Consider the following 18530-nt stretch of genomic DNA (forward strand, 5'->3'; position numbering starts at 1 on the left):
ATATTTAAGTTTTGCGGATGTTTTTTTTATCCACATCTTTAACATAGTTTATTGGATACAAGGCTGGATCCTGCAATAACAACTTTAAGTCTCTCTTTAGGAAGTTAAATTTATTTTGGTTAAATTGTACATGTTTTGCTAACGAAACAGGTGCTTTGTCAGCCAATATTTTCAAAATGGTGCCATCTATTGAAAATTCTGAATCGTTACACTGAAGACTGATACATATATACACATATGAGTGTCATGGAACAAAAATTGCATTATTTTCCGACATTCAGAGAGTTAGTTTTGGCCAACAAATGGGCTGAAAAATCCCACAGTGCGGCGACAGCGACGCACGCATACCTTCTCAGAACCGACATCGAAACAGAAACAGCAACGAGCGCATAAAAACAACGTAGGCGGGTTGGGCGAGGGGCGGAGGGGCGTGGCGAGGTCAGGGAGAGAGTACAGTAATGTACAATGCGAGAGTGTGTGCGTGCGAGAGGCTGCAATGGTATGGGTGTGTAATGGCAGCAGCAGCAGCAACAGCAACAGCAACCAGCAGCGTTTGTTCGCTCATTTATATTTTGAGTGTTCGTCGCGACGCAAGTGAAAAAAAGTGTCTTTCGGTCCGTTTTGAAAACCACGTTAAACGGGTCGATTTGGCGGGGATAGAGCCCGAAAAGCCACTACCGGAGCCTCACATACGGCGGAGTCGGTGTCCCCAGCCCCCCGGCCAGGAATTCCAGGTGGAAAACACGATTTCTCGGTTTCCTCCAAAAACGTAGCATAACGAGTGCGGACAGCGTCAAAGAAGAAAGCAAATGTGAGATTGGGGATCGCGCTCTCTCTCTCCTTCAGTTTGTTATTATTTGTTTCGCACGCTCTCCCGTTTCATTGTGCGCGGCGCGCGATCATTTACGAATCAGTGTGGGCAAAAAGTAGTCCGAATCTGTGGACTGAAGGTGATCCAGGCCGCCTTCCGACCCCCTCGTGAAACACACTCCCACTGCCTGCGTCGAGCAGGATGCTGAGCTCGCAGATCTGAGCCCGGCGATAAGGATAGCATAAGGACCTACCTGTGCTGCTGGAACCGCGACATGGAGAACGAGTTCGAGCACCTGTGCCGCATATGCGCGGCCAACACCAAGAGCAAGACCAACTCCGTGGTGGAGAGCGTCTTCATCTTCAAGACCCAGGGCCTGAGGGACAAGATTTCGCGGCACCTCTACCTGAACGTAAGTGGGAAGAACTGCGGTATTTTGGTATGCAAAAAAAATACCAAAGGCGACGTTCCAGCCCTGGCGGTCAGTGGCTGGTTGCTCGTTAAAAATTCGTAGGGCGCGCCTGCCCAGAAACTGGGATTATATCTTCCGGCTCTAACTTCAATGTTTTTCAGGTGGCCGAGGACGACCCCCTGCCGAAGGTGCTCTGCAAAGCCTGCTACCGGCAGGTAGAAGCCACTGCCTCCCTCTCAAACATCGCCAAGCACACACAGGTTGTATTCCGCGACTTTCTGCTCAGCACGCTGGTAAGATCTTCCAACTCCCTTGTCCGCTCATCATTAATGATACTCACTTTTGAAGCCCAAGAATGCCCGCGAAGCAGCCGCCGCTCATCTCACTGCTCCGCCACCTCCCACCCAGATTCCCCTGCCAATTGCACGCACGGAAGATAAGCCACCGGCATCCGATGAATTTCGGCCGATTGTACTGACCCGGATCCCGGATAAAACCACCATCACGGTGGCCAAGACTGCGGCGCCAAATCCGCCACGGAACGAGCTTGCCGACAAAAGCAGAGAGGTCTCTCGGGACATTTTGTCGTTAAACATTGACAATAGCGGACCTCCGCAGGACAAGGAGGTGCCAGCACGACGCAACAGCGTCTTTTCTGACGTTCGATACAAATCTACCCCGATGTCGATCGCACAGCGATCCATGAAGAATCCGCCCTCACTGGTGCCGCTCCACTCCGAAATATCCATCACCAGTGCGCCTAAAATAAGTCCGGAGAAGAGGCCCACGCCCGCAGGCGTGATCAACTTTATTCAGACTCACGGACGCATCACGGGCAATGTGGCCGGGACCAGCCAGGAGGCCCCAACCCAGCAGCCACCTCCTGTTCCCGCCCTGGCGAAGGTGAGCAACCCTGGACTGCCTGGCAACAAGCTACCCAGCAACGTCCTCCAGCAGAAGCGTAGGAATCTTAAGTACACCGTGAACAACATCAAAGCCATCCAGAGCGGACAGGTCTCGCTGCTGAAGTCGGCGCAGGTTCGAGGGCCAGCGGAGGAAACAAGACCCTATGTGACCACCACTCTGGTGCCCAAGCAGGCCCTGTTCGGATGTGAGCCTTCGGTGGAGGAGGTGCTGCCGGAGCACATGATATTTGCCGCGCCCAAGAAGAAGAGGGACGATGACGATGTGATTCTGCAGAGCGGGCCCCCGAAACTAGCGAAAATCATGCCAATTCCAAGCAAGCCGACGTCGGCTGCTCACCAAGCTGCAGGTCCCTCGAACGCGTCGAGCCATGTTAAGAGTCTCACAGAGGCCATTTCGCTGGGCAGCGTCATCCGGGACCCCGACCTGTTGAAGCTCATCCTGAAGGCTCTGAAGTGGCCGGTTTCGGCCGGGAACTGCGAGAATCAGATGAATCGTTTGAAGAACTCAAAGTTCGCGGTCATCATGTCGGACAACAACCTCTTGCAGGACACAGATCTCACGCAGCTGCTGGGGCCCTACTTGGCTCCCATGCTAGCGGTTACCCAGCAGCAGGAAAAGCAGTCGCCGCCGCCACTCGTAGCGTCCTCTTTCTCTGGCTCGAGCAGCTCTGGGCATGGCCCGATGGATGTACTCAACATGACCGACCTGTCGAGAGCGATGCCCTACAAGCTTCCGCCAGAGACTTCGGTTCAGCTCGTGCCATCGAGTCCCACGGAGCAGGAACCACCTCCCTTGCATCTCACAAAACTCGTCCAGTCGGCCAAGCGTCCTCAGCGCAAGGGGCGTGTCCGGGAGACTCCCACCAGAGGTCCCTCTGTGCCGCGAACCTCGAATGCGGCGCACGTCACCAACGAACTGTTGAACCTGAACTCCACGCTCCTCTCGCAATTCGAATCAAACCCAGCCGACGCCCTCAACGAGGCGCTTCTCGCAATGCTGAAGCAGCAGCAGGAAGCCAAGGAGCAGCGCAGCTCGCGTCGCCGTCGCAGTGCTTCCAACACCGTGGTGAACCTGGAGGACATTGTGTTGGTGGAACCACAGCCACCCTTGGATCTGGAGCCAACTCCATCGACTGTCGTGCGTCCGGAGGCCACGGCCTTAAGTCGTCGAGCTGCACCTCCAGCTTCCACCCAACCAACCCCAGTAACCAGGCCCATCGTGAAGAGGCGCAAAACTGTGATTCAGTCTTTGAAACCGTCGGACACCCCAACACCCAATAATGGAGAGGCGCCTAAGATGGCTAAGAACACGTCAAAGCAAGTGGACCCCACGGACGCCCAGGAACCGGAAAAGAACGCCCCCGAGGTGGAGGTGCATAGCGAGGAGGAGCAAGCCGTTGAACCGTCCCAGGCCCCGTCAAGCACCGTTCCGGAAGCCACCAATAATGATATTGATGTCGCAGAGGAACAGCTCGAGGCTGCGTCGGAGGTGGCCTCAGATAACGCGGACACCGAAGGCAATAACAAGGGCGGGCCTGGCAGTCGCAAGTCGGAGGTGAAGGCTGTGCTCGGCCAGAAGCTTCTTGAGGCGATTGGCCTGCCGCAGCTGGGTAAGGATGTGGCGCCGGAGAGCTCACGCGACAGCCTGCGCAGTGCCCTGAAGCGCTCCCTGAAGCAGGCTCAGGAGCAGCAGCAGCAGATGAAGCGCACCAAGCACGAGGAGCCGGTGAAGCAACTGGCCGATTCCACTACCAAGCCAAGTGCCGCAGAGTCGGCGGACGAGCGGAAGAAGGCGATTGCAGAGCGGGAACTGGCGCTGCTGAAGCGGAAAGCGGCAGAGAATCCCAAGCCCGTCCCTAAAGAGTAAGTACAAACCCCCAATGGAGTATGTTTCACTTCTATAACCTTTTCCGTACATTCCAGTGAGAAATCAGAGCGGACCGATGTGAGCTCATCCTCCTCGCGGAACCGCCGGAACCGCAAATCGAAGACGGATGGAGCTGGGGAGGATTCTGGGGACGAGGAGAAGAAGAGCGAGCGCTGGGACGATGACGACGAGCTGCCGCTGAAGGCGGACGGCGAGAAGGGTCCTGAGGAGCGGAGCAGCAGCAGCAACAGCAACCGGCCCACCCGAGCGAGCAAGACCCAGTCCAAGTATTACAAGGGACCGTCCCTCAAGTCGCAGCACTCCATGGGAACGCGCTCGACACGCCAGCGCTGAGAGCCACCTGCCCTGAGGATTTATTTCCCATATGAAATATGTGAAACTATTTTTGGACAATTAGCCATTTGTAGCATAAGGATTTCGAGCAGTCTGTGTACAATGTACACGCGAATCTAAGCCTTAAGTATCTACGCGTTTAAGGACTGAAGTCGGTGCTGTGCTGACGGAAAATAGTTCAACTGTTGGAGAAGTCAGGCAGTCCTAGACCCGGAGGATCATGTACATGTACAGAAAATCATGTTTATTATAAGAGAAGCCTTGGAGCTATGTATACCTTAAATGCGGAGGAATCGCAATTTAGTTTTCCTTTTCTGAAGTTCTTCATTATTAACTCTTATGTTCACTTGAAGTTTATTATTTAGTTTTATGCCTTGAATATTACACACCATCTTAGGATAGAAGAGTATCTCGTAAGTCTGTAAACTGAACATACATTTTCTTGTCCTGTATATGGAGGAAATACACCACTAGTTTAAAATGTTGGAACAATTACAAAGAAGCTTTGCTTTATCTTTGGGGCGCCTAAGGCGACGGCAATTAGAAGTCTTCTGTCATACAATAAACATATTCACGATAATATCGCCGAACGGCGGGGTCTGAGTCAGTTCACGAAAATGTGCCAACAACCATCAGTTGAAAAAGTTTCGCGACAGACGGTGGTTGTTCGAACCGGGCAAGGCTACTTATTAATAGACCTGACCCCTCCCAGCGTCCGATCTTTATGTTAAAAGCGTTCTCTAATATCCATATTTGTTATCATATTTAGTCCCCGGAGTGTAGCTCGCGTAACCCCATATCTGCATAGTTATCTGAAAAGTGCTACCGTGTTATCTAGAAAGCGGATGAGCTATTGAACACCAGGATGAGTTGCTGTTGTCCAAAAAGAAAGCGCAGAGATCATGAAGACTACGAGCGGTTTGGAGATGAGAGGGTAAGTATCCAAGGTCCCCTCAATCGGAAATCCGCGCACTGCCCTGGGTTATCATTGTTTATTATATAGACTTCTGCCAGATATGAAGGTGAGCTGTCGAGGCCCGAAGATAGAGTAGTTACACCTGCGGGGATCAGAATAGTACCACTGGAGGGTATGGTTTTCCTAGAAATTGTTTATAAATTCCCAACAGTTTGATTGGATTGGTCAAAAACAATGCTCCCACGCAGCTCGTGTCCATGTGAGGCAGATATACACATGTACATGATGATATATCGAATGGGCACCCGTGTGCGTAAACATAGAACGTTATCAGAGCCGAAAGAGCTTGACAAATTCCATGTCGATATTGGGTTTTAGTCTTCTGGCTAGTGGTGATGGGCGATAGGTGATAGGTGACCTCCTCCACCGCGCAGAAAAGCAAAACTCGAACCGGGAGCACCCCAAGTGCGATACGGAACATCTCGTTCATCAGCTACACGTCGAGAGAGGAGTGAGAGTGTCGAGAGAAAGCCTCTGTGGCATCGTCGGAGAGGAGAGCGCCGGTCGTCCGCATCTGCATCGTGTCGAGAACCCGTTCGATTCGCGTTAGTACATATGACGGCGATAATTGTGCTGGCGTGCCATTCAGTCCGCGAACTCCTGGATCTGTCGGATGCACTGTGGCACAACGCGTTTGACATAGCCCGGAGCCTCGCCTACTACCGCAACAAACGACGCCTGCAGCTGTTCCAGTTTCATTGCCGGGAGCTCTGGTTGCGTCAGGCCATGATCCGCGGGGCGGACCTGATAGATTTCGGCGATGAGGCCGATGCGGAGAGCAGCTTCTATGGCGGCCAGGCGAGGGCGGTGCACCAGAGGTTCCTCGAGGCGGAGCGCCAGGAAGCGGAGCCGCTGGCGGGCGCCTTTGAGGACATCGAAGTCATCGACGGGAAGCAGTTTGATGTACGTAATCGCCGTAATCGAAAGGTAGACCCTGTCCCCAGATCCAGCCGTGTGTTTTTCCAATTAGAGGCGAGATTAGGCCCAGTTCTCTCATACTGCGCATTTACCTTGTCGTTTATCGCTCTCTCGTCGAGTTTCCACTGGTTCGCATCGTTGGACCCCGCAGGGGGGAAAAGCTCTCCCCAGCTGTTGTCTACAGTCGCGTCCCAATCGGAAGCCCCCCCTGCAAAAGCAGCGATTATGCCCGAAAACAAGTGTTTGCCGTAGGTGTCTGGCGATAAGCTGGCCTTTGCAAGCCGCTTCCGAGGCTTACTCACTGAAAGTGAGTTCATGTCACCTACGCCCCCAGAGGGCACAGCCCCAAAACCGCCCCAGTGAGTCGGGAGCTTTTCAGTATTCCGTTCTCTCCGGCCGAGTCATTCGCGAATCGCGAGGCAATCGAACAAATAATAACAACGGTCAGTGGTTGCCAGCTGTCCAGACTAGAGTCGTGAAATAATATTTTTATTTTAATATTGGCCTGTGGAAACAGCCCCCGGCCAGCAGCCATCCGCCAGACCATAAAAACACACAGTTGTGCCTCGTAAACTCGCGTAGTTTTGGGGGTGACTGGTAACCTTCCTGGTGTTGTGAGCTATGAGACTGCAGTGAACAAGGACAATGTTGAATCATCTTCTTCCGTCACAATAAGATAGATTACTCGCTGCGTGGATGTGCATCTCGCAATGCCCTCCATTTGAACTCGCACAGTCCACTGTTCCTCACCCCAACCCCCACTCTAAGGACCAACCATGTGTCTCAGGGCGTTCTGCAGGAAGTTGTTCTGCTGCTGCCACCAGGCGAAAAAGGGCGGCTTGAATGAGGTAAGCACTCCACGGCAGAAGAGAAGGATACAGGGTAGGAAGCATGCCAGCTAACGAGTTAGCAATCAATTGGGAATTTCAATCATTTGAAGGCGCTTCAAGTCTACTTAAATGGCACACCCGTACGTGCGGTGACTGAATCCCCCGAATTAAAGTCTAGTTGGCTTTTCGAAACAAAAATATTCGATCCGAACAGCGTTTTTGAGGTCGATAGTGGCCTTTCCAGCTACTATTACATTCAGAACCGCGCTGATTGGGCTTGGGAAAAATGTTATCTCTTTTCGACTCGAGCAGTGAGTGGGAGAATCGTCAGGCTTGGATTGTAAAGTTTTCATATTCCATAATTCCACTTCCTTATCAATTTCGAATTGCAGGCCACGTTCTACGAGTATACCGATATTCTGCCAAAGTACCACAACAATCAACTGGGCCAGTTGCGCGAAGGGGTCAGTTTCACCGTCACCGGCAGGCTGGCCCTGACCTGCGAGAGGTAAGTGATTGGATAGAGGGTCCTATCGGATGCTAAGCCCACTTGCTTTGCAGATTCTCCATCAACTTGGCTCTCAGCAACGAAAAGAAGGATGTGGCCCTGCACATAAATCCACGTCTGCCCCAGAACTACATTGTCCGGAACACAAAGGTCCAGGATGTATGGGGCCGGGAGGAGGTTGCTTCGGCCCTGCCGTTCGTCCTGCACCGCGGCGACCGCTTCTCCATCCAGGTGCTCGTCACAGAAGCCTGCTACATGATTTCCGTGAACGGCCAGCACTTCACCGAGTACGCACACCGCATTCCCTACCAGGATGTCCGAGTCCTGGAGGTCAAGGGCGACGTGGACAACGTGGAAATGCAGCAGTCGCTGGTGCTCAGCTACCCGCAGCGCACGCCCGCCTCCGAGGCAAAGAACATTGAGCTCCGTCTGGAGGAAGGAGTCGACGAAATAGACGCCAGCGTCGAGGAGGCTGTCAACATACCGCAGGAGTGGTGCCTCATCGGAGCACCCTCCAAACACACCACAGATGAAGCCTCTCCGAAGAGCAGCCACAGTGCCAGTGACCTCGGGCTGACCCTGCCCTACTACGGAGCTCTGCCCCCGAACTCTCTGTGCGAGGGACGGTGTCTGAAGATCGAGGGACGTGTGCGCCTGCTTCCCCACTCGTTCTACATCAACCTGCAGGAGGGCCAGGACATCTGGCCGCATCCGGTCATTGCATTCCACTTGAATCCGCGCTTCTCAAGGTCTGGTGGCGGTGCCATCGGCAAGGCGGTGGTGTGCCGTAATGCCTGGGTTAACGGCCAGTGGGGCGTGGAGGAGCGCTCCGAGCTCGACACAAATTTCCGTCCGGGACGCACATTCAGCCTGGCGATCGTCTGCACGAAGGACTCCTTCGAGGTGTACGTCAATCGCCAGTACCTCACGGAGTTCAAGTACAAAGTCAGCCCGGAGCGGGTCAACACCGTCTACATCCAAGGCGACGTCAAGCTGTGGAATGTGACGGTTGAGCAGAATCCCATGATTAGGGGAAAGAATGTCCGCATCTACCACAATCCCGTCTACTCTGAGGAATACTAAGGGAACACATTAAAGATCTGAACTGTTTTATTTTTACACCTGTTTTCTTATAATTAAGCGACAATAATAAACTTATAGCCTTGCTTTTATTATTGTTGATACAAAATCATATATTTTACTGAATATACATAACGATTCTTGTTAAAATAAAATGCGATGGGAACTTTCCCGGGCTCCATATTCTTCATTTTAGGACTATCTTATTTCTCCCCTTACCTTGAAAGTGGGGTTTTCCCCTATAGGGTCCACAGTGATGGCTATACCTTCCCCAGTTCTCATCCGTTTCTCAAGCGGAAGTCCTTCAACGATTTCCGGACCGATTCTCCAAAATTCTGCATCAAAATCCTAAGACAAAATATTTTTGTAGATTTTTGTTTTGGTTTTCTTCTATAGGATCCTTGTAAAAATAACGAAGCTTTGGTATTTCCGATAAATTAGTTATTTGGCAGCAATAGTATATATTTGGCAGATCCCGGCCGTTTCGACAAAGGAAAGAGGAGTGTCAAGTGAATAGCTTTAAAACTGAATTTAAAAAAAAATAATAACCGTCCTTTGTACATTTAAGTGTAGCTGTGTTTATCCTATCATTGGCATTTATCGACAAAATACTAATTTGGTATTAAAACCTAATTAATCCAGTAGGCCATGACTTCTGTTCTGTTCCGCTTTCTATAAAAGACAAGCATTTCCACATCCCTATTCAGTTTCCTTAGAGGCTTCCAGTAGGAGGTTCTCTAATAAACTCACCGCTTCTTTTTCTTTATTTTTATTTTCGTTTTTATTTTAATATTGGTTTGAATAAAAAGTTCAATATTTCCGTTAATACAGACCCGTGGTCTCTCGTCCTGTCCAGTTCTCCCTTTGTGGATTATATTTATATTATTTTTAATAATTTTAGAGTTGAATTTTTTTATTTTCATTTTTATTTTAATACTGGATTGAATAAAAAATTTAATATTTCTGTTAATACAGACCCGTGGTCTCTCGTGATGTCCAGTTCTCCCCCTCTGGATTATATTTATATTATTTTTAATAATTTTACAGCTGAATTTTTTTATTTTCGTTTTTATTTTAATATTGGATTGAATAAAATGTTTAATATTTCCGTTAATACAGACCCGTGGTCTCTCGTGATGTCCAGTTCTCTTCCTCTGGATTATATTTATATTATTTTTAATAATTTTACAGCTGAATTTTTTTATTTTCGTTTTTATTTTAATATTGGATTGAATAAAAAGTTTAATATTTGCGTTAATACAGACCCGTGGTCTCTCGTGATGTCCAGTTCTCCCCCTCTGGATTATTTTTATATTATTTTTAATAATTTTACAGTTGAATTTTTTTATTTTCGTTTTTATTTTAATATTGGATTGAATAAAATGTTTAATATTTCCGTTAATACAGACCCGTGGTCTCTCGTGATGTCCAGTTCTCTTCCTCTGGATTATATTTATATTATTTTTAATAATTTTACAGCTGAATTTTTTTATTTTCGTTTTTATTTTAATATGGGATTGAATAAAAAGTTTAATATTTCCGTTAATACAGACCCGTGGTCTCTCGTCCTGTCCAGTTCTCCCCTTCTGGATTATATTTATATTATTTTTAATAATTTTACAGTTGATTTTTTTTATTTTCGTTTTTATTTTAATATTGGTTTGAATAAAAAGTTTAATATTTCCGTTAATACAGACCCGTGGTCTCTCGTGATGTCCAGTTCTCCCCTTCTGGATTAAATTTATATTATTTTTAATAATTTTACAGTTGATTTTTATTATTTTCGTTTTTATTTTATTATTGGATTGAATAAAAAGTTAAATATTTCACTTAATACAAACCCCGTGGTCTCTCGTCCTGTCCAGTTCTCTTCTTGATTATATTTATATTATTTTTAATAATTTTACAGTTGAATTTTTTTATTTTCGTTTTTATTTTATTTATATAATATTGGATTGAATAAAAAGTCTAATATTTCCGTTAATACAGACCCGTGGTCTCTCGTGATGTCCAGTTCTCCCCTTCTGGATTATATTTATATTCTTTTTAATAATTTTACAGTTGAAATTTTTTATTTTCGTTTTTATTTTATTATTGGATTGAATAAAAAGTTTAATATTTCCGTTAATACAGACCCGTGGTCTCTCGTCCTGTCCAGTTCTCTTCTGATTATATTTATATTATTTTTAATAATTTTACAGTTGATTTTTATTATTTTCGTTTTTATTTTAATATTGGATTAAAAAAAAAGTTTAATATTTACGTTAATACAGACCCTTGGTCTCTCGTGCTGTCCAGTTCTCCCCTTCTGGATTATATTTATATTATTTTTAATAATTTTATAGTTGAGTTCTTACAAACTGGTGGCGTTTCCCCAACTTCTTTGATTCTTTCCCTTTTTTCTTTAATTTTATTTTTATTTTTTGCTTTTATTTTCTTTTTTTAATTTTATGCATTAAAATAATTCCTTGTTTCGGGCCTGTAAATTCATAGGTTTCTTCACAGTCCTCACGATTTATTTAATAAATAGTTTATTTTCATTCAAAATTAATTATCTGGGTCTTGAGACTTTTGGGGATATATGATCTGCTGATATCTGATATATTATCTGCTTTATAAACGCTTTTTTTTTTTGTTTTTATATCGACATTTCAATTTACTTTACTACATAAAAAGACACCTTTTAAATTTACAGAATAAACAATTTATATTTAAAATTCTGGAGCCACAATAGAAAAGAAATTGTTAGCTGGCTCAATGCAAAACAAACAAAAGTCTGCATTTGCTGAAAATGCGCGATTCGTTATACTAGGTGATACACCGCGATTAAAAGCCGTTGGTCCATCCTTTACAATTAACACAAGTAAATCTAAACTAAACTAATTATTTTTATATTACAACAAAACAGGAAAGCTTATTACTTACGGACGAATCCGAAGTTGATATACCCTTGTAGTTTAGATCGGATATACAGCGCAAATATTGCATATAGTAGGGCAATCCCTGTTTTTATATAAAACAGATTTATATATATTTTTAAAATTTTATTCTAAAACAAATTTATTAGAACAAAAAACTTAAAAAAAAAAAATAAAGTCCCAAGCTTCTGTCTCCAAAAACAAAAAGTAGGGTCATTTCTGATAGTTCGGTTATATGTCAGGTATAGGATATACATAGTCCCCTATAGGGTCCACAGGGATGACTATATCTTCCCCAATCCCCATCCGACTCACAAGCGGAGTACCTTAAACGAATTCTAGATCAATTCTCCACCATTATGCATCAAAATCCCGAGACAAAATATTTTTTACATTTTTTGTCCATTTTTCGTGTTGGGATCCCTTGAAAATGAGGTTTTCCCCTATAGGGTCCACTGGGATGGCTATATCTTCACCAATTCTCATCCGATTCTCAAGTGGATTACCTTAAACGAATTCTAGATACATTCTCCACCATTCTGCATCAAAATCTTGAGACAAAATATTTTTTAGATTTTTTGTTCATTTTTCATTTGATGAGATCCCTTGAAAATGGGGTTTTCCCCTATAGGGTCCACCGGGATGGCTGTATCTTCCCCAATTCTCATCCGATTCTCAAGCGGAGTACCTTAAACGAATTCTAGATCGATTCTCCACCATTCTGCATCAAAATCTTGCGACAAAATATTTTTTACATTTTTTGTCCATTTTTCGTGAAGGGATCCCTTGAAAATGGGGTTTTCCCCTATAGGGTCCACAGGGATGGCTATATCTTCCCCAATTCTCATCCGATTCTCAAGCGGAGTACCTTAAACGAATTCTAGATCGATTCTCCACCATTCTGCATCAAAATCTTGCGACAAAATATTTTTTACATTTTTTGTCCATTTTTCGTGAAGGGATCCCTTGAAAATGGGGTTTTCTCCTATTGGATCCACAGGGATGGCTATATCTTCACCAATTCTCATCCGATTCTCAAGCGGAGTACCTTAAACGAATTCTTGATCGATTCTCCACCATTCTGCATCAAAATCCCGAGACAAAATATTTTTTACATTTTTTGTCCATTTTTCGTGATGGGATCCCTTGAAAATGGGGTTTTCCCCTATAGGGTCCACAGGGATGGCTATATCTTCCCCAATTTGCATCCGATTCTCAAACGGAAGACCTCAAATGATTTCTGAATCAATTCTCCACCATTCTGCATCAAAATCCCGAGACAAAATATTTTTTACATTTTTTGTCCATTTTTCGTGATGGGATCCCTTGAAAATGGGGTTTTCCCCTATAGGGTCCACAGGGATGGCTATATCTTCCCCAATTTGCATCCGATTCTCAAACGGAAGACCTCAAATGATTTCTGAATCGATTCTCCACCATTCTGCATCAAAATCTTGAGACAAAATATTTTTTACATTTTTTGTCCATTTTTCGTGAAGGGATCCCTTGAAAATGGGGTTTTCCCCTATTGGGTCCACAGGGATGGCTATATCTTCCCCAATTTGCATCCGATTCTCAAACGGAAGACCTCAAATGATTTCTGAATCGATTCTCCACCATTCTGCATCAAAATCCCGAGACAAAATATTTTTTAGATTTTTTGTCCATTTTTCGTGATGGGATCCCTTGAAAATGGGGTTTTCCCCTATTGGATCCACAGGGATGGCTATATCTTCACCAATTCTCATCCGATTCTCAAGCGGAGTACCTTAAACGAATTCTTGATCGATTCTCCACCATTCTGCATCAAAATCCCGAGACAAAATATTTTTTACATTTTTTGTCCATTTTTCGTGATGGGATCCCTTGAAAATGGGGTTTTCCCCTATAGGGTCCACAGGGATGGCTATATCTTCCCCAATTTGCATCCGATTCTCAAACGGAAGACCTCAAATGATTTCTGAATCGATTCTCCACCATTCTGCATCAAAATTTTGAGACAAAATATTTTTTACATTTTTTGTCCATTTTTCGTGAAGAGATCCCTTGAAAATGGGGTTTTCCCCTATTGGGTCCACAGGGATGGCTATATCTTCCTCAATTCTTATCCGATTCTCAAGCGGAGTACCTTAAACGAATTCTAGATCGATTCTCCACCATTCTGCATCAAAATCTTGAGACAAAATATTTTTTAGATTTTTTGTCCATTTTTCGTGATGGGATCCCTTGAAAATGGGGTTTTCCCCTATAGGGTTTACAGGGATGGCTATATCTTCCCCAATTTGCATCCGATTCTCAAACGGAAGACCTCAAATGATTTCTGAATCGATTCTCCACCATTCTGCATCAAAATCTTGCGACAAAATATTTTTTACATTTTTTGTCCATTTTTCGTGAAGGGATCCCTTGAAAATGGGGTTTTCTCCTATTGGATCCACAGGGATGGCTATATCTTCACCAATTCTCATCCGATTCTCAAGCGGAGTACCTTAAACGAATTCTTGATCGATTCTCCACCATTCTGCATCAAAATCCCGAGACAAAATATTTTTTACATTTTTTGTCCATTTTTCGTGATGGGATCCCTTGAAAATGGGGTTTTCCCCTATAGGGTCCACAGGGATGGCTATATCTTCCCCAATTTGCATCCGATTCTCAAACGGAAGACCTCAAATGATTTCTGAATCAATTCTCCACCATTCTGCATCAAAATCCCGAGACAAAATATTTTTTACATTTTTTGTCCATTTTTCGTGATGGGATCCCTTGAAAATGGGGTTTTCCCCTATAGGGTCCACAGGGATGGCTATATCTTCCCCAATTTGCATCCGATTCTCAAACGGAAGACCTCAAATGATTTCTGAATCGATTCTCCACCATTCTGCATCAAAATCTTGAGACAAAATATTTTTTACATTTTTTGTCCATTTTTCGTGAAGGGATCCCTTGAAAATGGGGTTTTCCCCTATTGGGTCCACAGGGATGGCTATATCTTCCCCAATTTGCATCCGATTCTCAAACGGAAGACCTCAAATGATTTCTGAATCGATTCTCCACCATTCTGCATCAAAATCCCGAGACAAAATATTTTTTAGATTTTTTGTCCATTTTTCGTGATGGGATCCCTTGAAAATGGGGTTTTCCCCTATTGGATCCACAGGGATGGCTATATCTTCACCAATTCTCATCCGATTCTCAAGCGGAGTACCTTAAACGAATTCTTGATCGATTCTCCACCATTCTGCATCAAAATCCCGAGACAAAATATTTTTTACATTTTTTGTCCATTTTTCGTGATGGGATCCCTTGAAAATGGGGTTTTCCCCTATAGGGTCCACAGGGATGGCTATATCTTCCCCAATTTGCATCCGATTCTCAAACGGAAGACCTCAAATGATTTCTGAATCAATTCTCCACCATTCTGCATCAAAATCCCGAGACAAAATATTTTTTACATTTTTTGTCCATTTTTCGTGATGGGATCCCTTGAAAATGGGGTTTTCCCCTATAGGGTCCACAGGGATGGCTATATCTTCCCCAATTTGCATCCGATTCTCAAACGGAAGACCTCAAATGATTTCTGAATCGATTCTCCACCATTCTGCATCAAAATCTTGAGACAAAATATTTTTTACATTTTTTGTCCATTTTTCGTGAAGGGATCCCTTGAAAATGGGGTTTTCCCCTATTGGGTCCACAGGGATGGCTATATCTTCCCCAATTTGCATCCGATTCTCAAACGGAAGACCTCAAATGATTTCTGAATCGATTCTCCACCATTCTGCATCAAAATCCCGAGACAAAATATTTTTTAGATTTTTTGTCCATTTTTCGTGATGGGATCCCTTGAAAATGGGGTTTTCCCCTATTGGATCCACAGGGATGGCTATATCTTCACCAATTCTCATCCGATTCTCAAGCGGAGTACCTTAAACGAATTCTTGATCGATTCTCCACCATTCTGCATCAAAATCCCGAGACAAAATATTTTTTACATTTTTTGTCCATTTTTCGTGATGGGATCCCTTGAAAATGGGGTTTTCCCCTATAGGGTCCACAGGGATGGCTATATCTTCCCCAATTTGCATCCGATTCTCAAACGGAAGACCTCAAATGATTTCTGAATCGATTCTCCACCATTCTGCATCAAAATCCCGAGACAAAATATTTTTTACATTTTTTGTCCATTTTTCGTGATGGGATCCCTTGAAAATGGGGTTTTCCCCTATAGGGTCCACAGGGATGGCTATATCTTCCCCAATTTGCATCCGATTCTCAAACGGAAGACCTCAAATGATTTCTGAATCGATTCTCCACCATTCTGCATCAAAATCCCGAGACAAAATATTTTTTACATTTTTTGTCCATTTTTCGTGAAGAGATCCCTTGAAAATGGGGTTTTCCCCTATTGGGTCCACAGGGATGGCTATATCTTCCTCAATTCTTATCCGATTCTCAAGCGGAGTACCTTAAACGAATTCTAGATCGATTCTCCACCATTCTGCATCAAAATCTTGAGACAAAATATTTTTTAGATTTTTTGTCCATTTTTCGTGATGGGATCCCTTGAAAATGGGGTTTTCCCCTATAGGGTTTACAGGGATGGCTATATCTTCCCCAATTTGCATCCGATTCTCAAACGGAAGACCTCAAATGATTTCTGAATCGATTCTCCACCATTCTGCATCAAAATCCCGAGACAAAATATTTTTTACATTTTTTGTCCATTTTTCGTGATGGGATCCCTTGAAAATGGGGTTTTCCCCTATAGGGTCCACAGGGATGGCTATATCTTCCCCAATTTGCATCCGATTCTCAAACGGAAGACCTCAAATGATTTCTGAATCGATTCTCCACCATTCTGCATCAAAATCCCGAGACAAAATATTTTTTAGATTTTTTGTCCATTTTTCGTGATGGGATCCCTTGAAAATGGGGTTTTCCCCTATTGGGTCCACAGGGATGGCTATATCTTCCTCAATTCTTATCCGATTCTCAAGCGGAGTACCTTAAACGAATTCTAGATCGATTCTCCACCATTCTGCATCAAAATCTTGAGACAAAATATTTTTTACATTTTTTGTCCATTTTTCGTGAAGGGATCCCTTGAAAATGGGGTTTTCCCCTATAGGGTCCACAGGGATGGCTATATCTTCCTCAATTCTTATCCGATTCTCAAGCGGAAGACCTCAAATGATTTCTGAATCAATTCTCCACCATTCTGCATCAAAATCCCGAGACAAAATATTTTTTACATTTTTTGTCCATTTTTCGTGATGGGATCCCTTGAAAATGGGGTTTTCCCCTATAGGGTCCACAGGGATGGCTATATCTTCCCCAATTTGCATCCGATTCTCAAACGGAAGACCTCAAATGATTTCTGAATCGATTCTCCACCATTCTGCATCAAAATTTTGAGACAAAATATTTTTTACATTTTTTGTCCATTTTTCGTGAAGAGATCCCTTGAAAATGGGGTTTTCCCCTATTGGGTCCACAGGGATGGCTATATCTTCCAATCCGATTCTCAAGCGGAGTACCTTAAACGAATTCTAGATCGATTCTCCACCATTCTGCATCAAAATCTTGAGACAAAATATTTTTTACATTTTTTGTCCATTTTTCGTGAAGGGATCCCTTGAAAATGGGGTTTTCCCCTATAGGGTCCACAGGGATGGCTATATCTTCCTCAATTCTTATCCGATTCTCAAGCGGAAGACCTCAAATGATTTCTGAATCAATTCTCCACCATTCTGCATCAAAATCCCGAGACAAAATATTTTTTACATTTTTTGTCCATTTTTCGTGATGGGATCCCTTGAAAATGGGGTTTTCCCCTATAGGGTCCACAGGGATGGCTATATCTTCCCCAATTTGCATCCGATTCTCAAACGGAAGACCTCAAATGATTTCTGAATCGATTCTCCACCATTCTGCATCAAAATTTTGAGACAAAATATTTTTTACATTTTTTGTCCATTTTTCGTGAAGAGATCCCTTGAAAATGGGGTTTTCCCCTATTGGGTCCACAGGGATGGCTATATCTTCCAATCCGATTCTCAAGCGGAGTACCTTAAACGATTTCTAGATCGATTCTCCACCATTCTGCATCAAAACCCTGAGACAAAATATTTTTTACATTTTTTGTCAAATTTTCATGATGGGATCCCTTGCAAATGTGATTTTCCCCTATATGGCCCAGTGGGATGGCTATATATTTCCCAATTCTCATCCTATTCTCAAGCGGAGTACCTTAAACGATTTCTAGATCGATTCTCCACCATTCTGCATCAAAATCCTGAGACAAAATATTTTTTAGATTTTTTGTCCATTTTTCATGATGGGATCCCTTGCAAATGTGGTTTTCCCCTATATGGCCCAGTGGGATGGCTATATCTTTCCCAATTCTCATCCGATTCTCAAGCGGAGTACCTTAAACGATTTCTAGAGCGATTCTCCACCATTCTGCATCAAAACCCTGAGACAAAATATTATTTTAGATTTTTTGTCAAATTTTCATGATGGGATCCCTTGAAAATGTGGTTTTCCCCTAAATGGCCCAGTGGGATGGCTATATCTTCACCAATTCGCATCCGATTCATAAGCGGAGTACCTTAAACGATTTCTAGATCGATTCTCCACCATTCTGCATCAAAATCCGGATACAAAACATTTTTTTTTGTAGTTTTTTTGTCCATATTTTGTGATGGGATCTCTTGAGGGTTTTTCCTTATGAACCCTATAAAAGTTATTGGTGGTATGTCATTTAAAGTTGGTCATATGCCAAGATGGATTCTGTATCCATAAAACTAAATCCCAACTCTCCAAATATAAAAATACCGATGTTATGTGAGGTCTAATTAAAAGTTAATCGGGGCAATCCCATTTTTATTTAACAAAAACCATGAGTAATATTCGATCCAAGGCACG

General features: G+C 44.0%; 2 protein-coding genes across 7 annotated transcripts; both read left to right on the plus strand.

The window, feature by feature from the left end:
* The first annotated feature begins 412 nt into the window (after window positions 1-412).
* Window positions 413-4872, plus strand: dbr (debra). Of its 2 annotated transcripts, none has more exons than XM_017250134.3 (4): window positions 413-1223; window positions 1385-1516; window positions 1578-4012; window positions 4073-4872. In XM_017250134.3, exons 1-4 carry the CDS (start codon window positions 1086-1088, stop codon window positions 4368-4370), a joined length of 3003 nt encoding a protein of 1000 aa, XP_017105623.3. In that variant the 5' UTR covers window positions 413-1085; the 3' UTR covers window positions 4371-4872. The 2 variants fall into 2 exon arrangements, with proteins under 2 accessions (XP_017105623.3, XP_017105622.3); XM_017250133.3 differs by having other exon boundaries at window positions 415-1223; window positions 1572-4012.
* Window positions 4873-5169: 297 nt separating this feature from the next.
* galectin lies at window positions 5170-8872 on the plus strand. 5 transcript variants are annotated; one of them, XM_017250138.2, is made up of 3 exons: window positions 5170-5304; window positions 7487-7602; window positions 7656-8872. In XM_017250138.2, the coding sequence occupies exons 1-3, from the start codon at window positions 5236-5238 to the stop codon at window positions 8683-8685; spliced, it is 1215 nt and encodes a 404-aa protein (XP_017105627.2). In that variant the 5' UTR covers window positions 5170-5235; the 3' UTR covers window positions 8686-8872. The 5 variants fall into 5 exon arrangements, with proteins under 5 accessions (XP_017105627.2, XP_017105624.2, XP_017105625.2 ...); XM_017250135.3 differs by lacking the exon at window positions 5170-5304 and adding an exon at window positions 5685-6273; XM_017250136.3 differs by lacking the exon at window positions 5170-5304 and adding an exon at window positions 5827-6249.
* Window positions 8873-18530: the final 9658 nt, after the last annotated feature.

This window comes from Drosophila bipectinata, chromosome 2L (genome assembly GCF_030179905.1).
Source record: "Drosophila bipectinata strain 14024-0381.07 chromosome 2L, DbipHiC1v2, whole genome shotgun sequence".
Classification (NCBI taxonomy): domain Eukaryota; kingdom Metazoa; phylum Arthropoda; class Insecta; order Diptera; family Drosophilidae; genus Drosophila; species Drosophila bipectinata.